The sequence below is a fragment of the Cryptomeria japonica genome, chromosome 11 (genome assembly GCF_030272615.1).
Source record: "Cryptomeria japonica chromosome 11, Sugi_1.0, whole genome shotgun sequence".
In the NCBI taxonomy this organism is placed as follows: Eukaryota; Viridiplantae; Streptophyta; class Pinopsida; order Cupressales; family Cupressaceae; genus Cryptomeria; species Cryptomeria japonica.
The window spans coordinates 684,653,397-684,677,601 of NC_081415.1; the positions used below are offsets into that span (position 1 = coordinate 684,653,397).

Genomic DNA, 24,205 nt, shown 5'->3' on the forward strand with positions numbered 1-24,205 from the left:
AAATAACATCAATGATGGAGGCCATGAAGGTGCCTTAGCCAAAGTCCGCCATGCATTTGGAGGCCATGTGGGAGCACTCTCCAAAGTCCACCCAAGGTTGGGAGGCTAAGGAGGAGGAGTGATCAAAGTCCGCCCAATGAGGAGAAGCACTAGAAGTCCGCCCAAGATGGAGAAGACACCAAAGTCTGCCATAGTCATGTGGAAACCTTGCTAGAAGTCCGCCCAAGATGCTAAGTCAAGCAAGAGGAGCCTTGCCTAAAGTCCGCCACACCCTAGAGAGGTCATGTGGGAGCTAACAACAAAGTCCGCCCAAGCTTGCCAAGTGTTGGGAGCAACCTCCAAAGTCTGCCATAGGCTAGGGGAGGTTGCTTGAAGTCCGCTTAGGGGATGGGTTTGAAGTCCGCCAAGGTGGGAGCCTAGCCTAAAGTCCGCCAAGGTGGAGAGCCCTCCAAAGTCTGCCAAGGTTGGGAGGCTAAGGAGGAGGAGTGATAGAAGTCTGCCCAAGTTGGGGACACCACCAAAGTCCGCCCAAGATGGGAGCTGCCACCAAAGTCAGCCCAAGATGGAGGTCATGTAGGAGCCCTCTCCCAAGTCCGCCAAAGTAAGAGAGCAAGGTAGCAGGTGCCAAGTTTAAAGTCCGCCAAGGTTAAAGAGAGCTATGAGGAGAGACCTTCAAAGTCCGCCCCATGCCTTAGCCAAAATTTCGCCTTGATGGAGAGCCATGAGGAGAGACCTTCAAAGTCCGCCCCATGCCTTAGCCAAAAATTTCACCTTGAAGAGAGCCATGAGGAAAGGTCTCCAAAGTCCGCCATACCTTGGAGAAGATGGAGATAAATTTCAAAAGTCCACCTACGCATTGAGAAACAAAATCAACAAGATGCCAGTGATGTCACAAAATCCACTGAGATTTCAAAATTAAATCCAAAATGAAGAAAATATCTGAGGATTATTAAAAATCCTCGAAATAAATCCAAAATAGAAAGTTTTCAAAAGGAGAATATTGGAAGATTGATAAGGATTTCGAACTTAAATCCAAAATGGAAAGTCTTTTTAAAGAGAATATTGGAAGATTAATAAATATTTCGAACTTATAGCCAAATTGGAAACTTTTGGAAGATATTTTCTTCGAATTTGGAAACATGACAACACTTTCCAAAAGAATGAAGTTAAAATTGGAAACATGATTTGGAAGATTTTAAGGGTTTCTGATTGAGGATTTAACTTTATTTACAAATACTTCGTTGTAAACATCATTTCTACACCAAGAAGTTCGAAAATATTAAGGAGAGCATAGTAAAATACTTTCAGTTTGGAGTTCATTTGGAGAAAGTTTTGGATATTGCTGGAAGTTGGATAAACTTTTTGACAAAAGTTTCACAGATTTTTGGAGAAAGACAACCAGTATAAGGACGAATTATTGAATCTCTCCTGAATTTTTGAGTATTTTTGAAGGTGAAATTAAATTCATGATGCAGATTTATGTATTTTCTGAGTTTTTCCAGAGTTTGAGAAATGATTTTTAGTGAATTTGTTCGAATTTCTAGAGAATGAAAATCATTTTTTTTTGGCTAAGTATAAGAAATTTTTTGGAGTTATAACACTTGGTGTTGGATTGCGATCACAGTTATCTTGAAGGTTGGAGAATTTACATGTGAAAATCCCATTCTCATCAGCTACCTTGCACGAGCTTAAGGCTTGAAGTGCTGTAATGTCATCCTTGGGCTCTTGTCTTATGTGATGAAATCTTGATGTTATATGTAAGTTGATGTTTCTTCCATGCCTTGAGGTCTGATGTTCCTTCCAGGCCTTGAATTTGACCCTCTTCACATTCCTTTGCATGTTCATTCCGCTTGCATCAAACCTGGAAACAAACATAACTTGAATCAAAACATTGCAAAAGTACTTAATCAAGTTTCCTACTACCTTCTCTAAATCTAGAAATTAATTTTCTGATTATAGAAACATCTGATTTTGAGTCCGATTTTGTGAAAATGACCAAATCAACCTATTTCAGACTTGCGATGTATTCAAGACAAACTGATATATCAATTCAATTATTGTTTTGACGGAATTGTATGTCTTTCAAGTGATTCACTTTGAACAAATGATGAAATCACTGAATGTTAATAGGTATAATGTTGCTGTCCTGGATAGTGGATTCGCTGTGTTCTTGTGTCAAATCCCCTTCCTTACGAGGTAATTACTATGATCTGCAATGGTGATTATGACAATATCTGGTCAAGGTCAGAATCGTTGGTTCGCTTGTGAAAAGACTGAGTTCGCTGTTGACAGTGATCAATTTTGCCATCTCCTATAGTCGCTTTTGCCTTCAAGCTTGAAATCGCTGATGAAAGAAATGCCTTATTGTCTTGAATCGGATCTGCTGATGAGTTCTTTCAATTTTGTGTTTGATCAAATGAAATGATCACACACAATATATAGTTTGCTTGAAGAGGAATCACACCTTCTCTCATATTTAGCCAACTTTGCAACCATTTATTTAATGTTTTGTAACTAACTCTTACAAGGCTGACTTGGATTTCAAATTCAAAAATTTTAAAAAAACTTTCATTATTAACTGCAGTGGGGCCTTTGGAAATCGAAATAATCCAAATCGTGGTTCTTTAATGCTTTGCCTTTTCAATGTAGGGTGGTGAAAGAGTATGGGTAGTGGATGGGTAGGCTAAGGGGAGTATGTTAAGGGAAGCAAGGGGTAAGGGGTGTGAGATGTTGGCTAGAGAATGTAGGAAATGGAAGGCATGAGAGGTAGTAAGAAAGGTAGGAAGTGGGGTGATGGATGGATGGTGAGAGATAAAGGAAAGAAAGGGTGTAAGGATGGGGAAGGATGAAAGATGGAGAGGTAATGAAAGGAGATGAGAGTGAATGGTAGAGTGGTGAGGTACGAAGTAAGGATGGCAAGAGAGAAGGTGAAGGAAAATGGGAGGAGGTGAGGGAAGTGGAAATGGAAGGAGTGAAATGAGGGGAGATGGAAGTAGGATGTGAAGGGTAAGAAAGGAAGGGAAGATGGAGGGTGAAAGGAAAGATGGAAAGGAAAAGAAGATGAATGGCAAGGAGGATGGGGGAAGGTAAAGTGGAAGGTTAGGGGGATAAGATGGAAAGGTAAAGTATGTGGTGAAGGTATAGGAGGGTGGAAGGTGAAGTGGAAGGTGGTGAAGGGAAGGAAGAGGAGATGGAAGGGCTGTGGAGTGAAGATGGAAATGGGGTGATCAGGCTTGAGCATCCACTGGCAATGCTGGGAGAGGTAGGTTGAAGGCTTAGGAGGGCAAAGGAAGTGCTCTCAATGCCTTGGTTGGGCAAAGGAAATGTCGTCGATGCCTTAGTTGCTGATCTAGACAATCAAAAGAAATTTTCATGTCTTAGCCAAATTTAGCATTTCATCCCTGATTTTGCAAGCGAAAGATGATGATTGTGAATCATTCACTTCCTAAGCCCTACAAATTGATTGATCTTACTTCATCGAAAGAGAGAGAGACTCGTCTTGATTAGCTCTTAGCCACTTAAGATACTACACATCTTCCAAATGAAAGGCTAATAGCTAAAGACTCCACAAGTAACCAACGACTAAGCTAAGACAACTAACCTAGAAAGTGAAAAAGTGGGGGTCCTCTTTTGCAATGGGGTGATGTGTGAAAACGTCACAATAGGAAGGTAATCAATGCTTCAAAGACAAGAACTACAATAACTGGAAGCAACAAATGCTTTCTATTTTTGAGTATCGGTACCTTGAACAGATTGTTTTGGGTAAACAATCTCGTCCTGCAATGGTGGGCGACGACCAAACCAAGTTTCATGAGCGTAACCAAGAAGCAGTTATGTTGCTAAAGTTATTAGTCACCGATGAGATGCTTCTAGACGTGCCATTAGGGAAGAAAGCTAATGAGATTTGGGATCACTTGAAGAATCTTCATGAGACATCCAACAAGAGTTGAGCATTCTTTCTGAAGAACATGTTGTTCTCATTTATGATGGATGAGAAGATGTCACTATAGGAACATCTTATGAAGATCATGGATGAGATATCTGCTCTAGGACACCGTGATCTTTCTCTCAAGATCATCATATGACATTGCTGCATCTTCATCTTCCTCTGGGGCACACATAATGTTGCATCTCTATACTTTGCCAACTTGATGTCCGCATGTCTCTACATCTCTGACCAGTGGGAGTGAGGCTATCATTTTGTCCAGCCGCACTTGCTCTCTGTGGCACTTATCCTTTCTACATCTTTGATCCTGACCATTCATTGTAATGAGCTCTCTATATAAAGCTCAAGCTCTTCATTTGTAGAGGTTAATACAGAAGAGAATAGAATAGAATAGTTAGTAGTTCAAGAATAGTTAATAGAGTAGAGTAGGAGGAGAAGGCAGAAATTGTTGCCAAAAGTTGTAAATAAACTTCCTTTTCATTGAAGTTATGGGGGAATGTGTTGTTTCTTTACAAAGCTCATGGTTTCATGTTGGATCTTCATGTTAGATGGTGATAATTAGATTAAATGGAGGAATTTGTTGAATGTATTTATGTGGAATCCGTTTAGTCCATACCACTAGCCTCTTGTTGATTGTAAGTGTGCCTTGTGTGGTCAACTGGAATGATATGAGCTTAACTTCAAATCGCTATGCATCCATTGTTTATGCATTAACTTGAATGGTGATCAATGTTTGATGGTAATGATTTGAAGATCTTTGAATTATCCCTTAGAAGATTGCACTGAGCTTGTGTCAAATTGTTCAAGTTGATGGTGAGACCTCACCCAGTAGGATTCCATTGAATCATTCATCCATTTTCTTGCATTCTTAGGATTAGAATAGACTTCCTAAACCCTTTCCTTTTTTCCTTTTTTCAACTCAAGCTAGTTTAGGATAAAAAACATCACAAGATTGCAACTTAGATGATCAAGTTCCAGCGATTCAAGCATTCAACAATTCAACGTAAGTCCCCTTTGTGATTCCAGCATAATCACATTAAACCATTGAGCTTATCCACATGTCGTGATCCGACATTTATGAACCTTGGAGTTGTCTCAAGTGATCCTTAAGCCAATCTTCAGCATTTGAGTAACTTTGATCAAGAGAGGATAAGATACTTTTGGGTATTTTATTCCGTGTTCGCATGTGCATGAAAACACATCAACAGGTACCTAGTCACTGAAAATATTGTGAGTGCCTTCATCCCTTTGAGCAAATCGTTTGGTCTTGCATAAGCTTTTTGTTATTCATTGGCTATGATAATATTTTTTATATCAGCATTTAACCACTGTTCAAGTTGCTGCTATATGAATAATATCAATGTGGAAATTAGAGTTTCAATAGTTTAATATTGTTGTTTTCTTGTTGCCATTGTCAGTTCATGATATTCAAGTATTGCTTAAGTTAGAAAATATAAAACAAGGTGTAGGGTTTATGAATCTTTTGAAGCAATAATATTTTTTAAGGGTCATTTTCTTTATGCAATCTATTGCTCTATCTTTTTGGTATTGTTATATATATATATAGGTGATTAGGAAGTGGTGAATAATCGTATTTACTCACTATATGCTCTCAACTCCCTCTTGTGGGATCTTGGTGATCAAAACATGGGAAATATTTTGTATTTGAATTTTGTTGTGGTCATCACATTGTTCATACTAAGCTGGAAATGAAAGTATCCATGGATTTTATCATGAGGGTGCCCAAGCCTAAAGGTATGGGGGTGATATTTGTCATAGTCAAGAGACTTGTTAAATGTGCAAATTTTATGCCTTCGTCCATACATTCTCTTTAAAGATAGTAACACCTTCATGGAAATAATACCCAAACAACTTGGAATACAAAAATCATAATCAATGATTGAAATCTAGTCTTTTGAAGGAATTTTAGGAGAGACTTGTTTGCAACTCTCCTCACATTTGGGCATAACTCTTTGTACCATCTACAATCAAATCAGTAACAAAGATATTTAACAAATACTTAAAGGATGTCTTTAATTTGCCCTTGATAAACAATCTTAGTAGTACAATGGTCACACTTTGCTGAATGGTGATACAATTTTTATTTAAAGATCAACCAAAATGACGCCCTTTGCAACATTGTAAGCATATTCCTCACCATCCATCACTTCATATTTGCATAACCACTCTAGGTTCTGGGTAGTAGTAGGTGACATTCAACATTAAGGTATGGTACAAATTATTTTTTGGTACCTTGATTGTTTATGCTTGGTGTAGTTAGTGGACAATGCCTATACTATGTTTTGTTAATATGGTTGTATTTGACTATGTATTAATTGTTATAGGAATCAATTGGTAGATGATTGTGTTTTGCTTGGAAATCATCGGGCTCTTTAAATGAAATTTGTGTATTTAGGGAAGGTAGTTTGATCCTTGGTTGATCATCATTTGTCCACTTTTGTAATAATTTCATGTGTGAATAAAGATATTTTTACTACTTCATTTGTTCATTATTCAAGTATTAGTTTTACTAGAAAGAAGAGTAAACATTTGACATTGTTGCCTTAAAAGAAATTAGGTTTGATATAAGATATTTATGCCCTTAGACCCTAATATAGGGGGGAAAAGGCCACGACATGGTCAAGACTGAAGACCAAGAGATCAGGTTATCTTTAATATTGATAGAGCAAAGAGAACGAAGAAGACTATGAGAGGTAGCTGAAGAGGCTCTAGTAGTGTAAATTTGAATCTGAAGTGTATCAAAGTAGAAGTTAGAGTGGATGAAGGAAGAGTGGGTGCAGATAGAAAAACATTTTCCAATATTGGACCAAGTGTGTGTTGATCTTGCTGACCTATTTCAGTATGAAGAAGAATCAATAGATTCCACAAACAAAGAGAGAGAGTGTATAAGAGAAACCTTCAAAGCATAAAAGAGTTGTCAATTGAAGGAGAAGGAACAAACCAGAAATGCTAGGACTAAGGGTGTATAAAGGAGAACTTAGAGAACTTGAAGGTGAAACAACTATATGTAATGCAAAAGTTGTAGGAAGAGTATTCTTGTATGGTTGAGAGTGTGAAAGGAGCACCATAACAGCTAATTTAGAACTCCCCATAACATTTAATTTAGAACTCCCAAACTGTTAGGTTCCAAGCTCTAGGCTTGCATCAGAACAAAACTAGGTTGACTCCACTATCAAGGCCTAGTGTAGAAAGCCATAAGCTTCCCAACTTTACAGGCAATGGATTAGAGGATTTTGTAAGGCACTGTAAGACTTGTGAAACGATTTGGACAACAAATGACTAAGATAATAAGAGTGTATTGGTTACGGTTTTTTCCAACCACCCTAAGAGGTATAGCCATCAATTGGTATACAAAAATTGAACCCGCTTGACATACATGGGAGAGATTAAAGAAGGCCTTTGAAGGATTCAAGTTGCTTTGAGATGACATTGGAATTGAATTGCAAAACATAATATAAGCATTGTTTGCTAACTACACTTGGCTCTTGACCTCTTGGACATGGTCACTTTTAGATGTCACAGTTTGAGGGAATTTAAAGATTACTAATTACCTTTTCTGCCATCTTATTCTAGTGTGTGGGTGGTTTCTAAGTGCATTTTGAAAGCACTATTTATGCACTCAATTGGTGATAGATCATTGGGATTCCACTTGCTTCTACACTCAATTGTTGTAATTTCACCCTCCTTTTCTTACACTACTTTTGATGGCTTTTTGTACTTATCTCTAGAGTGTTAGCGAACTTGCCCCATTCATGTTTCAAGGGATGTGGACAAATGTGCTTATCAAAATTCTCTCTACTTTTGGAGGATCATTAGCCATGGATGTTAGGCTAAGTTGCCGATTTGGGTATAGGAGCGGGTATGGGAACCAAAACTTGGTATAGCGGGATGTGAATTTTTTTTCCTTGGGTATGGGTTGGAAATATATATATGTTCAAAATTATAAACTATAAGAATAGTGATACTCATAAATGATTAAATCCTTAATTGCCAATAAATAGAATACTTAAATACCTCATAATATCATATTCATAATTTGCAAAGCTGATAATACTCAAGTCTCAAAATGTCATTACACAATGAAAATTCAAATTACAATTGATATTTAATATTCATATTCTTCATCAAAGCCATCAAGGTCAACATTTGATTCAACTTCATTCAAACCACAATCAACTGGATTGCTACTCCCACTAGTTGTGTCAAGTGCAAAAGCTGCCTCATTCGCAAATACCTTGGCAAATTGTGCAACTGCAGCATCTAAATCAGCACACTTAGGGGTTAGATCCCAATTCTTTGTCACACCATCATTGTATTTAGGTTTCTTATGTGACAAGAGACAAAGGTTGGTTTGTATGTAGACCAAATACATTGCTTTTTCGCTCCCAAACGGTTGTGCTGGATTGAGTGGATTAACGAGTATGCACTCCAACTACGCTCAACTGAAGCACTTGCAACTTGTTGAGTTTGCATCCAACATTTAGTATTTAATTTAATAATTAAGAATCAAAAGTTAATACTTAAATTATAAAATTATATTATTATAAAATAAAAATATTATATAACATGATAGCATTGAATGAAGAACGAGAAAAATGAAAAATAAAAAGATACATACTTGGGAGAGAATTTTAATTGCGAGAAAATGGAGATTTGACCATGTAAATACCATGACTCATCAACACTTCTATGTTTGTTGAGAAGAGCGGGAACATCATGATTTTTTGAAGCTATGAGTTGGCCAAACTCAAGAAAATACTTTGGATTTCTTCATCTGTATATATCTTTCTAAATGCAACCTTATTGCCAACAATTTCCTCTCCATCTCTACATGGTGCCAGCAATGAAGGTACCTCTTTGCTATAATACTTTGGTGACAAAACAAATGCTAAGAGATGTAAGGAGGTGGTCATCTTGTTCCAACACTCAACGATGATCGTTTGCACAATTTTGAAAAATATTTCCATTGGGTCATGTTTCTTGGCCTCTATTATTGCTCTTATTTTCTCCATCATGGAGTCCATGCCATCATAAATTTCACCCAAATACGGATGATCAGTATTAGCATATCTAACCATGCTCATGTGGGCTCAATGAAATTCAAAACATATTCCTCACGAGCTCACCATCATCACCTAGGATCAATGCTTCTACTTTTTGGGCACTTTCTATGCCTGACTACCTCCATAAACTCCACAAGCTATTGATGACCATAGAACCCAAGACCTCTCACACCTTCACAAGTTGTCTTAAAGTGATTGTGTGAAATGGAAATCTTGTTTCGACAATCTAACATGGTATAAAAAAATACACGTCACATATCAACAATATATATATATATTAAAATAATTTAAATTAGCTTGTACAACTCTAACTTGGAGAAGGTCTTGAATGTCTTATGACATATGATGATTAGTCACAAACATTTGATCTCCTTAGCCTTTGTGTAGACTTGTTTGGCCCATTCAATTTGTTTAACAATCTTTTGCAATATTTTATTGAGTGAGTGGATTGCACATGGTGTCCAAAAAATGTGACTATATATAGCCTTCACTGTAGACCCAACTGCCCTATAGTTTTTAATGTTGTTCCTTATGACCTGGATGACATTTTTTAGGCCCCACCATTTCATTGGATTCTATGAGGATATTTGCATTAAAACTTGCATCTTTAACTTGCTCCTCACAATCCATTGCATTAAAAAACATCGCCCTTTTAGGGGACACTGCTATAACATTGATCAATGGTCTATTTTTGCAATCTTTCCATCCATCAGAATTGATGGATACACTTGTTTTAGGCCATGTAACCTCAATCACTCTCAATGATGTCCCTATAGAAGCTTTCTCCTTTGCCAATAAGGTGGTTCACAACTTTTCATACCTAGGAGTAACATAATCAGGTGTATTGCAAAGGGTATTCACCATATTCTGCCAATGAGGTAATCTAACAATGTTGAAAGGAAGCCCATTGGCATAAATGCAACGAACAATGCTTTGATCTTCAACCTCTCTAATTTCATGTTTGAAGGCCTTGTCCAATGTGCCTCTTTTTCATGAAACTAAATCATTCACTTTAGAAGATGGTGGCATTTGTTTCTTTGAGCTTTTCTTGGCAAGAGGATGCACAATACCCTTTAATCTATTACTTCTCGTGTCAGCTTCCTCTTTTTTTTTAATATAAGCCAATATTGGATCCTTTGCAACCCTTTTTTATTTGACCTTGTACAAACTTTTATCCCTTGTAAAGGGATGGCACATAAGTTAACTTACACTTGAAAATATGAGCTCGTATACTCTTTTTGAGAATGGTTACACCACTACAGAAAAATACCTTGACCAAGAATTTGTTGAATCATTGTTGTATGTCGCCAAAGAGGCGACACTGCATCAAATGTAAAAGGACTCTTGTCCCTTTAGGCAACTGAACTAGAACTTCTAGCCATTCTATATGAACCTAAGATGAAGAACATTACAAATTAACAATACAATTGAAAAAAAACGGCATTGTAATCCCTTATTATGCATAAAAAAGTTCAAAAAAATATTCAAAACTAAAAAAAAATCATAAAAAAGGAACTTGAAAAATCTTGAAAAAATTATTGAAAACTTGAAAAAAATGAAAGATTTACCCACCTTTGATGGCTAAATCTTCCTCATACAATGATTCCTAAGCTTTTGGTGTGCATCGTACTCCTCAATAGCCTTTACATTTGAAAAAGAATAAAGCAACCTTCAAAACCCAACAATGGAAAAACTGGTTTTCTTGGTGCTTGTGTTTGTGAAAAAAATGGTTTGCCTAGGTTACTGCCCAGGGGCTTGGGCAGTACCTTGGTTGAACTCAGGGCCATAGAAAACTCAGGCGCTTGGGCAGTACCCTAGGTGAATTGGTATCGTACTGGTACCCATGATGAACCGGGATCAGCATTAGAGGCTCATCCAAGGAACTCGGTAACATAGATGCTAGGAGAGTTTTCATCCCTAAGATTGCCTATCCATGCCAACATAGTTTAGACTCTAGATGATTTCCATATGGATATTATCACCTCTTCTATTGGTTCTTTCAGGGCTGTTGATAGAGATGCTATGCTTTTGTCTTTTGTGCTTTTGGATACAAATTGGGATTTCATCTCTAGCATTGTCTTCCATTAGCTCTATTTTCTTTGGTGACTGATATTACTCTCACATGATTATTTGTGATGTCTGTGGTTCATGATGTTATTGTTTCTGAAATTTTTAAGGTTCACTTCACTATTTGGTTAGGATCTTTTAGCTTGTGGTCTCTTGTTTATTTTAGATGTTGGAGCTCATTTTCTCACTCTTGTTATTGCAGTTATATATGCTTTTTGAGTCCAATTGCCATTCTTTGACCATTTGTGGACATTAATATAGTTTATTTCTCCATGTATCCCGTTTCTCATGTCCTCTTTATTTCATATACCCTCTTGCTTTGTTACCAGTCTGAAGAGAAACAAGGAGAATTGCACATTTCTAAAATTCATGTATGCAGGTGGGAGAAGCTCTGCCATTAATCATCCAAATAACTTTTTAGATAACTGCACCTAATTACATATTTTATGTCATAAATTTATGTCTTTGCATTGACTATGTTGATACTCTATAGTTAACATCCTAATGTTCTAACCTTTTTTTTTGATCGGTAATTGATACTTTATATTGATATGTCAAAAAGTTACAGTCTTCTACATTCAAATTTACATCAAAACAAAAGAAACCCACCATCCCTCCATCCACCAAAATACTAAGGACAAAATAAGTCTGGTAATTACATACATAGTCTGACGAAGAAAACCAAAAACATCATATCAGAATTCTATTGTGGTGCACTAACCACCACAATCTCCTTGCCTTTCTCGCATCCATCTAGAGTGCGCTCACGCTGATCCTCTTCATCGACATGGTCATCGTGGGCTTCTGGGGGGAAGCCAATCCACAACGACCTACCACCCGGGGTATTCTTGGATCCCCGAGGGCTTCCATGCTTCTTCGGAGAGGAGTCCGAGCTGGAATCCCCGCCCACTCTCCTTGCAGTGGAGGGGTTCCATTTCTCCAATTCCATGCAAATTTCCGCTCTTTCCCACGCCCGAATGTATTCCTGCACGCCATGCATTCCATTTTGGGCCGAAGCTCTGCAAACTTCCTTGCTGCAATTCGCGCTCCATAGAAGAAAAGGGTGCAAAGGGGGCTGAAATTCACTCGAATGTAGCCACACACCATTCGGGCACACAAAGCCTTCACCATCCTGTGCCATCCGAATGAAGCTCTCCAAGCCACCCCTCCAGTCCTCCTTAACACTGTTAGACACCAACCAGTGAACTCTATCCACCCCAACCAGCTCAAAAGCCCTTGCAGCAAACATTGACGCGATATCCACGTTAGTGCGATATTTGAACTCCCCTTGCATGTATTCGTCTCCAAGCACAATCTTTAATTTGTTGAGAAAGTCATGGTCTTCAAACTTGAAGACATTAGAGAGTCGCTCATCAGAAATGACGCCCCAAAAGGCCACCATAGGACGTGTCGCCTTGAGGGAGAAGTTTGGCTCCATAACAGCACAAAGAAACTAAAACCTTCACTACCAACTCTCCTTGAACTGCCTTTCAAAATGCTCACTACGCTTCGCTTGATAACCAAGATCAAACTTCGCTTCCCTGGCACGATATCATCCTCCTTAAATGCATATCTTCCTCCGATATACTTTGCAGCATGCACCGGCTGCACAACATAAATGCGTGTACCATCCTTATAACTTGCTTCACATTTGGCCAACTCTCAAACTTTGCCACCCTGCCCAAGAAAGCTACCCGCAACGTGGTGGAAGGCCGAAAACCGCAGACTGACACCCCGTACCGCCGCCAAGTTCATACAACTGCCATCAATAAATGCTTTTCACCTCAAGGATAATGGATATCATCTGACAAAATGAGCCCACTGAAGCCACTCCTAATCAAACATTGTTATTCTCATTGCACCAACCTCCAAGTCCATCGCCTCATTTGCACATCTATTAGCCTCCATATTGCCACCTTGGAAGACGTGAGATATCTTGAAATCTTCAAAATGTTTTAAGATCGACGTGATCATATCAATATCATGATTAATTTTCCAGCTAAGCATGAAGCCACAGATAATTGCATTGACTATCACTTGGGAATCCCCTTCGAAATGGAGCTTGGTCACCCCTAATCTTCGTGCAAGAAGCAAGGCAAGTACGGTCGCTTTGGCCTCAGCTTCGTTGTTAGGGCCATCTGTCAACCTTTGCCAACCTGCACCCAGTCTGACCCCTAGGGAGTTCTTCGCCACACACCCAGCACTCGACGGTCCCGGGTTACCCCTGGATGCACCATCGAAATTGATCTTTGTCCATCCACATTCTGGGGGGCCCCACTCAACCACTCTCTCCCCTTTGTCAACCAGATTAACCTGATCAAGCCCATTAACAGGCACATCCTAATGTTCTAACTACAAGGTACAGAATGGACCATTATTAGTAATCTAAGTCATATTTTCATGTGTTTGATTCATATCCCATTGCAAAAGTAACTTCCATATATGCTCAAGCACAAAAATGTTATGTGTGATCACCTCCCTTAAAAGTTTGCTGGGGACATACCTTGAAATATCTTATGTTATGTCTAATTCAACGTTTGCATGCTTATATGTCCTATTGATTTTCTTTTTAGAAATTGTATAGCATTTGACAATGTTATAATTATATTGAAGGTGTCATGATGAGTAGAAAGTCATAGAGACGGACAAATATATTTTCCAAATCTCTGGAACAATCCCTGGCACTGTTAGTCCATAACATGGTAACAATATGGTAGGCATTTTAATCATTCAAATCATCGCATCCCATCTGTACCAATGGTCTGAATATTCAACCTGGAAATGAAGTTGATAATAGGTTGGAGAATTTGATTTATGCATCAGAACCATTCTATAGTTAATGGATAGTTTTATAAATTCACCATAAAAGCCAATGGATCTATCACTTTCATCCATTTTATAGTAATATTTCAATGTTATTTTTATCTTCTGGTCTCTCATAGGACAGCTATCTAGTTGGTAATACATTACAAGCAAGAGAAAATGTCATTTGGGACCATAAATTAAGTATGAAGTGGCAAAAGATAGAGCATCATCCAGTGAAGTTTATTGGAGTTTTATGACTGAGAACATCAATTAAAGTTGACCTTTTTTTTCAATGACATCTTTATTTTGATTGTAAAAGGAAAAGAAAGCCAATCAAAATCTGTAGTACAGGTGTGCCTCTCCTACATGTCATGCCCAGTCATGGAAAAGCCATACCTACCCAAAGAAGTAAGATGGCTATCATCTGGACGTCTTGTCTTTCTTGATTACCTATGGGAAATTTGAACAAATATTCTCCTGTATTACCTTCAAATCATGCATAGATTACCATCAAAATATGGAATTTTGTCTTTGCCGATTACTTGTGATTGTTGACAAAATTAAAATTAATCAATTGTATAATCACCTTGTGGCACTGATTGTTTATACGCTATGCTGTACTGCTATATGTTACAATCTGTGATCTTTCAAGTCAAAACTTTGAATGCCTTAAATCTGAGAGAAAAATACAGGTGATGTGAAATTTCATGAATGCTCACATTAAGAATTATTTTTCCAGCTCATGTTAGTTTTTTTATTTAATTTAATTAATTTGTTCTATATTTTGAAAATAGGGAGTCTTACAAACTTAAGCCAATTAACACCATGTTGGAATTCTGTGCAGGGAAGACAAGGGCTAGAGATGCTGCTCTTAATGCTATTCAGTCACCCTTACTAGATATTGGTATTGAGCGAGCAACTGGTATTGTGTGGAATATCACTGGAGGAAGTGATTTGACATTGTTTGAGGTGCGTTCCTGCAAAGGTGTCTCTTCTAATAAAAAGACATAGAATACCAAAACAATTGTGCACACTTTTGTAAAAATTAATAGAACACAATATTTTAATATTCTATTAAATAATAGGATACAATTACAAAGAGATTCATCTCCTTGCATAGAGAATGGAGGATGAAACTGTGCAAAAGGATAAACATAACATCACTCATCCAATGCTAAAAATGGCAAAGTAAAACAACTGAAAAAAACACTTGCTACTAATGTGACTTTATTACAACTGTAAGTCTTGTCTTCTAATAATTATTTAATATTATTCAAATACACACTAGCTCAAGTATGGTAAAAATTATGGTAATTCCAAAAGAACGGAAACTTTGACATATGAAGAATATGCTAAAACATACAAATATGTAAGATACAAGATTGGGAATTATGTATTTCTGTTTGATGTCTCCATTTGTTAGCAGGAAGTACTAACATCAAGACATGTTCTATGCCTTCAAAAAACATATGATTGTAAAAATCATTTAGAGACTTTGATCAACTTTTCTTCCCTAGTGTCTATATATCGGCCCCATTAAAGGTTGGAGAAATCCTTTTGTGGGGAGGATATGTAAAATTTGTTAAACATCTATTTCTTTGCTGATAATGGACATTAGGCACATGAATGAAGTATGACTTTACAGACATTGGAAATGTGGAGTGAATCCATATGGAATATTATTAGACAAGATGTGAGAAGCTGATGCCTAATGCTTGATGTTTTATGTGAGAAGCCGAGATGAAGAAACTTAATATAGAAGTAAGGTTCTGGTAGGGTCAATCAATGTTTGATGGTATTTGCAAGAAAAGCATTCATTGGCATTGATGTTCTTTATTGTAGTTTGAATTTATGATCGAATCAATATTTTTTCCCCAAAGTATTTGAGTGTCATCATTCATGTCCATAAAATTTGAACCTTAAGAAATCATGATGAAGAATGCTCTTAATTTCATTGTAATGTCCCCTACTTGGTTTAGACCTGTTATAACCATAATTAATCTATTTCTATGTACTTATGACTTGAACTAACTTGATTAAGAGACAAGTCTATCTTAATGTGAATCAAATCTATGATATTCTCTCTTTCCTTTGTCTATCAAGTATTTGCTAATTTACCATACTAGATAATTGATCTTATTTTGATTCATTATAAAACATTTACATATTTATTAATAACTAGTTATATGAATTATTATTTTGCATTACTGCAGAATAGTTTCTAAAAGATATTATAATAATAATAATTATTATATTAATATCCATATTTATAACCATTATATTAATATCTATATTTATATTATTATTAAATTCTGCATATTATCATTATTGGGCTTCCAATCTTACTCATCATATTGAGCACAACACCGTGCATGCCCCCAAGAAGGGAATACTGCCAATAACTTAATGACAGTTATGATCTGGTCTGGACAATCTTGCTGACAATTATTATATAGATAAACCTATTATCCTTTTCAGACTTGAATATAAATAAATAAAGGAATCGAATTATATTATCAAATATTTATGTATCTTCTAATTACCGAATATATAAATCAATAATACCATCACTACCCAAAAAGCAATAATTATATTTAGTGGGGGGTAAGGGCCAGATCTGGCCATGCGTCAGATCTGGTCTCCCACTATATAAGAAATTAAAAATGACTGTCATACGTGTTGCAGTCAATATTAATATTACTGCTAATATTCTGCATTCAAACCTTCTTAGCTGCCCCTTCCTAAGCATACGTGTTCAGCCTCCTTTTATATTCTCAACTCCCAAGGGTCATGTCCTTTGGAAGTAGCCTTCCCTTGAGGTGACACGTCTTATATTAATGGCTTAATTGCTCTTCAATGATTAGTTTATTATATAACTTGTATAATTGCTGCCTATCGTGCTTGATGTTAGTAACAATTCCCTTCATATTATCGATGTAGACCAAGTAAGGATCATAGCATTGCTTGGCATAGCCTGTGTTTATCGGAATTATTATAGTAATCTATAGTGATCGATTCTTAGTGCTTTTCGTTGATGATTTCATTATATCATAGACCCTCTTCACGATGTATTGCTGAATGTAGGATTGTCTTGTCTGTTACCTAGAGTCGTAGTGCTTTAATAAGCAGATCAAATTAGATACAACACCCAAGGCAAATTTCTCCTGATCCTCACAAGTATATATTTATTATTTTAGATATATAAATTGTGTTTATGATTAAGAATATGTATATTCTGTTTATAATATATAAATATAATATTAATTTATTTTTATTTGAATAATTTCAGAATATTATCATTAATGAGAATTAATTAAATAATAGTATTAAATATTAAATAAATAAGTATTTAATAATTGTAATTAATCTTTCATTAATAAATATTATATTAATTAATAATAATTATTTCATTTAGGTTATATATATATATATATATATATATATAATGATCATGGGAGGGACATGACATTCATAACAATCAACAATTGCTGGTTCAAAAGGCAATGCATTTGACCATGAGAATTATAATTACAAACTAAGAGAAATTGGAATTAATATTCAGTTTTGTTGCTTCTCCTCAAAAGATGCCAATTGTTGAGAAACCGCAAGAAGAGATGCAATTGTTAGATTACAGGTTCACTAGGATAGAACTTGGGAAGAAGACACACATAGGTATCATGCATGATTCCATGGGTTCAATAACCTCTTTGGTCTAGAATTATGATGAATTATTGGCAAAGAAGAATGAGCTCAAGGATAAGAATTCGCAACTCATCTCAGTAATTGATAAAATAACAAATTCATCAGAGCAGGTTGATCCATTGACTTCATCCACATCTGAAGAATTTGTTAGGTGATTGTCAAAGGTTGCTCAAAAGGCCAGGGCAGTCGATTCTTGAGTAGATCGGTTGATTGATCAAGGTATTGTTGTGACCTTTTTCACACATCGCCCATTGCAAATGGAAACCCTCTCTTTTCTCGCTTTCTAGGGTTTTTGTTAGTGTCCTGTGGCCTTCCGCTTCAGTTTTGTCAAGCCTTGCTTAGTTTTGAATAGTTCGGGTCCTAAGGATTGAAAGTTAGTTTTTGCAAACCAAGTGATTCTAGAGTCAGGACACCGTCAAAGTGCCTAGAAAGGCCAAAGGACAAAGATCGCAATTGATTTGGATGAATTTGAACAACTTTCTATTTTTAGAAAGTCTGCTTTTTTGCTTTTTCCTATTTTTTAGGAAGTTTCGTTTTTGGCATTTTTAGCCCAATCCTCGGTATGGCTATTTTTAAAAAGTTTTCCCTATTTTTTAGGGATGTCTGCTTTTTTGCTTTTTTGGAATGGGTACTCTGCATTGATACCACTGACCTGCTTCGACTAGGATCCAAAATTTCCAAGTTTTGACCTAAAAAGCCAGTTCCCTACATTTTAAGGGTCATAATGCTTCAGATGGTTTGCCTAAGTATGGATTTCAAATTTCAAGTTAATCTGGTTAAATTTGGTTAAATTGTGAAATTTTGAAATTTTTTCTATGTCTGGCTAATGGATGATGTTAGAGTGTTATGGTAGGTGTTCAAAAAAGTCCGCCCAATCATAGTCCGCCACGTTGGAGAGATGATCAAGGTCCGCCATGTTGGAGGTGCATCAAAAGTCTGCCATGGAATGAAGGGATGTTTGAAAAGTCCGCCCTCCTTGGTGACCTTCCTAAACTCCGCCCAAGGAAATGGATGCAATGTTGAACACCTTACCAAAGTCTGCCTTGGAGAAATCTCCTAAAACTCTGCCCTCCAAGCAAGTAGCCAACCTTCTAAAACTCCGCACTATGCCCTGTGTTGAGGTCACTCAAAAAGTCCGCCCTCCTTGATAGACCTTCAAAAGTCCGCCCTAGGGGAACACTCTAAACTCCGCCATACACGACGAAGGAGATGCCTTCAAAAGTTTGCCCTCATAGTGAAGTAAATAAAGTCCGCCTTGCCTAGAGCCTCCAAAAGTCCGCCATGTAGGGGTAGTTCCTAAACTCCGCCCTGGATAGTAAGTGCAAAAGTCCGCCCTATCATGGGGAATGTCCAAAGTCCGCCATGTAGGGGTAGTAGAAGTCCGCCATGCTTAAGGAGGTAGCCCAAAATTCCGCCTTGGTAGAGGTCTTCCCAAACTTTGCCTTGGTAGTCATGATAAAAACTCCGCCATGCCTAAAGAAGCCTTCAAAGTCCGCCATGGTGGAGAGGTGTCTAAAGTCCGCCATGTGTTGAGGTCACTCCAAAGTCCGCCATGTGTTGAGGTCACTCCAAAGTCCGCCCTATGCCTTAAAAGGGTAATGAAAAGTCTGCCCAAGTTTGATAAAGAAGATGGTGGAGTCACAAAAGTCCTCCATGCATGGTGAGAAGAAGAAAGGTCGCCCATGGTGAGAGCCTCTAAAAGTCCGCCCAAGCTTGGAATTGAAGGCAAATAAACATGTTGGAGTTCTGTTGGTGTCTGTTTTATCATCTACCAAACATTAGAATAGGATAACCGAAGGCATTCTATCCTCTTCTGAAAAATCACTACTGATTCCAAGGTCTATATGTGCGAACAAGTGACTTTAGTGAAATAGCTTCTTGGGTAGTGTATGCTGAAAATCTCAAGGGGGACTTAAGTTTAACAACTGTCTCGAACTGTTTGACTTAGATGGATTTAGCAATTTTAGGCTCTCTTTTTTTAAGATTTTCCAGGATTTAGACTTCCAAAAAGGAGAAAAGAGATAGGGTTCAGGAAAGCTAATCTAATCCTATGAACTCTAGAGACAGTATCAATTGGGTGCTCTCGGGAAACCAAATTTTGCTTCGCCACACTAGGGACAACTACACAAAGCCGATGCAATCTTCAATGGATTGTGCTTATGATTAAGATGTTGGGATGCACAGAGGATGGGCTCAGACTAACTTTGCATGGTGAAATGGAAATCATCCATTCACCAAAAGTTTGAGCGGAGATACACCATCGATTGACACTTATCAAATCGTTCATTCAAATTAACAACAATGAAAGCAAATCTAAACTAACTTTAACTAAGTGTTGAGGAAATTGAAACCATGCAAATCTTTAAAACAATAGGGATTACAAAGCCTTAAGAGAAAGCGCACATGCAATATATTATCTGGAAATGACCTTACGCAACAATACATCAAAAACCTCACACTCTCCAAACGAGAGGAGGTAGCCTTATATAGTTTTTCAAAACTAAATGAACAACCGAGATCAAATAGTGATCAAGGGCCAAGATTGAAAGCTATAAACCCCAATAAGGGTTTCACAAAACACTATCAGCTTGAATGAATAAGAAAGCGACATGTGGCACAACTGCTAATTTCACTGAGGTGAGCGTCCACATTCCTCTTTAGCAGATTCGATGTACTTGGACACAATAAGCCTGACCTCCTCCATAATGACACTTGGCAAGCTGCTAATTTGGAAGCCGATGATGTCCACATCATTAGTACATGTGGCAAGGATGCTTTCCCACTCCACTGCTTGGGCAAGAAAGTTTTCATCGATGAAGAGAAAGTTTGCAATCATCGAAAGATCACCCTTGTCAATCATCCTTGAGTCCTTGAAGAAGCTTGACTGAATACTATCTCTCAGGTTCTTTGCCTGCAAATGCTTGTCCCTTAAACTCTCTTTCTTCATTATCTCAGACGCTACATGAAACACCTTGCTGAAGATCTCCCTGACACTCTCCTCTGTCTCGAAGCATTTAGTCTCGAATTTCTTCAAAACTTCAATCCGGGTGACCAAGGCATAATACCAAGTATTGAAGTCATACCTATCCCCAGCCTATATGACACCTGCATCCACCAAACTTCTCTTCGACAAGCCTCAGATAACCTTCAGATGCGGAAGTATTTCATCTTGAATTTCCTCCACGTCTTCCCAATTGGTAGCTAGGTCCTGGATACGGCTGATCAGCGAGGAGGCTAACTCATGTGCTGACACTAAATTTTCTACCAGTATATCAGCACGTGCTGAAGCATCTGAAATCCATTCCTTGGCCTGTGTGAACGCGCCCTTCATATCCTCATAATCCTTCATTGATTCTTGCTGAAGAAGCTATGGAGGGGTAACCGGGATCTCATGGTTAAGTGGCCTGGTAAGATGGAGAACATACTTTCCCCATTGCTGGTTTTCTTCTTCAACCTTCTTTCTCTTCTCTCTCTCCTGAGCTAAACTTGCCTCCAGGGCGTTGCAAGAGTCATCAAAGTACTGGACCTCTTGGTCTTGGGTGGGCTTACCCAACTCTATAGTGGTGATCTTGTAGTCCTCTGGGGCAACACTGTCCCTAGTTTTCCCTTCCTTCGGCACAACTATTTGAATTGTCTTGAATCCCGCACTCTCTCTGAATCAATGAGAACTTTCTGGCTGGCTTGGGCGGTTTGGCTATGACTGGCTCATTCACCTTCTCCAGAACTACTGCTGTGATCTCTTCAGAACAGACTTCCTTGCGGACCTTAGCCTTTATCCTCTCCCTTAGCCAATCAGGGATAGTTGATTGCTCTACAGTATTCTGATCAAACCCATCATCTGTCCCTCCTAGGTTCGTAGCTATACCATCCAAGAAGATTACTGGAGATGCAGGCGTTTCAATTTGCTCTCTATTCGGACTTTGGACGACTGCTTTCATTATTTCCTCGATAGAAGGAGAAGGCACTCTCACTTCATTATTAATCATACATATGTCCATCTCTTGCTCCTCGACTGCATTTTGATTAGGTACGGCAGATGCGGCACTTAGGATGAAATGACCTTCGCTGGATTCCCGCGTTTCCCCTACAATCTGTTTTCCTGTGACCTTTCTGGAGCTTCCAACTAACTCTTTCCTCTTTCGAGATCCAACACTCTTTGGATTCCAGGGATTACTTGCAGAGATACAAGGGTTGGAGGACAAAGAGTCATCTACTCCCATCAATTCAAAGGTCAAGGCCACACCTTTAGACTTTAATTGCTTTGTCTTTTCAGATGTCCACCACCTAGAATACTCAACCACCGACCTCATGAGGTCTGCTAGATCTGATTTCTCTCCCTCTGCCCAATCTATCAAGGCTAGTGGTTCATTCTTCATCTTTTCGAAGCCTGGCTGCTGAAGCTCAAGGTTGTCCTCAACTTGGTCAACAACTCTAAACACCTCCGTCGCTCTTACCAAGCTCAAGGGAATCCTCAACCAAAATCACTTCCTCGTTTCGAAACTATTGGCTGCGTTAGCCCAATAATCTTCTAGATCAGCTCTGTGCTCAAATGTCATCCCTTCAACCCTTTTTATTTTGCGGAACGGATCAAAATTCTTCCTCGCCTTGTACTGATAAAAGGGATACCAAGCCAACTCCTTCTCAGCAGTCGCAACAGCTTGTGACGATGGGCATGTTTCCAACCCATTACCAATGGTGAGAGAGGAAGTTCCTGCCTTCTTCTATTTATCTCTTTGAATCACCATGTACCCCTCTAGTTGCCTCACAACTTCGAGTAACACAACTCGATTGGTAGGGTAAGCTGGAAGCTTATAGGGAGAGCCAATAAACCCCTGAATTTTGAGGTAGGTGAACTTCGGGTATTGGATATACCAATATCCCATTCTACTGAGTCTCTGGTGCAGTCCACCTTGCAACGTCCGTGTGATGTACATGAGGAAGGTATCATTCACTCTTTTAAAATGTAATTTGTTTTCCATGTGGAGCTGGGGATAACAATCATAGACTGGAAATTGGTTTTCTTTGTTTCCCACTTCCCCTTTGCAAGTGAGGCCTTTGTATCTGTAGGTTTTGGGCAAGGAATAAAACAAGTACGAGCTCATGAAGAAGGTCCTATTTGCTTCTAGGTTCCTCAGCTAGCTGTCCAAGTTGTCACTTATCATCCGGGCCTAGTCTATCATCTTTACTCCATTCATTATTTCATTAATGAAATAATACATCCAGGGCTCGAATGGAGCACCTTGAGGATTTCCCATTATCCTGTTCAACAGAACGATCATGTCTCCAATGTCTTCCTTGAAGTATGCTCTCACCAAGCTCTTCCTTTGAAGTTTGGAGGTGCCTTTCCTTGGCTTATCCAGCCAGGAATGATTAACGATGGCGTCGTACTCCTCCAAGTGGTCTTGATACATGCTATCAGCTTCGTCGTTGGTCACGTGCACAGTGTTATGATACTCTGGTATCTTGAAGGCTTCTCTGATGGCCTTAGCGTTGATGTTCGCTAGCACTCTTCCATCAGGTGCAACGATGTCCTTATTGGTGGGGTTGTAATGCTTAGCACATTCAACTACTAATTTGGTGCATTGCCTGGTGGGGAGAAAACCAACAGCATGCACGATGCCACTCTTCATCATCTTTCGTGCGGTTGTGGTAGGCACAAGGTTGTCCAAACCAAACATCCGCTTCTTAAATTCCCTTAGATTGATGTGCCCGAGGTTGGTATCGCTAACATTCTTCCACTTCGAAGTCATCCTCGACTCTGGAGGAGCGTCTTTATCCACTTGAAATTTCATAGTGCCTAGGATCTGTAACCAAACAATGAAACTTAAGTTAGAAATTAATTCATAGATCGAAGAAAATAGGGGCTGCGAATGGCTGAGTGTTTGAAGATTTCATTCTTTTTTCCTCATACTTAGCCAAAAAAATGGATTCTTGTATATAAATTCATCAATCTGAAGGATGGTTGTGATCACAATACCACACTACATGCTATAACTCAAAAACTCTCTTATACTTGGTCAAAAAAAATGATTTTGCTTCACTAGAAATTCGAATAAATCCATTAAAAATCATTTTCCATAACTCTGAAAGTACTCAGAAAATACACAAATCTGCATCTTAAATTCAATTTCACCTTTGAATAGATTGAAGTAAGGCTGGAAATTTCTCAAAAACTCAGAAAGAATTAACAATTCTTCTTTATACCAGCTGGCTTCACTCAAAAATCTGCAAATTCTTTGTTCAGAAGCTTGCCAAACTGCAAGCAATATCAAAATTCTTCAGATGGACTCCAATCTGCAAACACTTTACTATGCTCTCCTCAAGAACTTCAAACTTCTTAGTGTAAAAATGTAGTTACAAATGAAGTATTTGTAAATGAAGTTGAATTCCCAATTAGAAACATGCAAACTCTTCCAACTCATGTTTCTAAATCTACCTCGAACCTTTGGGAAAGTATTGTCATCTTCTCTAGTTCAAAAATCTTTTGTTTGTGCAAGTTTCTAAATTGTTTTTAGTTGATTAATTCGAACTAGGCTCATAAAATAGTATCTTCCATAAAGTTTTTAATTTGGAACTCAGTCCGAAAATCATAAATATCTCT

At 38.0% G+C, this 24,205-nt stretch overlaps 1 protein-coding gene across 1 annotated transcript in view; it reads left to right on the plus strand.

Annotated features, from left to right (window-relative positions):
• LOC131038102 (cell division protein FtsZ homolog 2-2, chloroplastic) overlaps positions 1-24,205 on the plus strand; it is a 121,903-nt gene that overhangs the window by 62,130 nt on the left and 35,568 nt on the right. Inside the window, exon 5 of the mRNA XM_057970410.2 lies at positions 14,747-14,871. Coding sequence (XP_057826393.1) covers positions 14,747-14,871 — 125 coding nt within the window. The remainder of the gene's footprint in view (positions 1-14,746; positions 14,872-24,205) is intronic.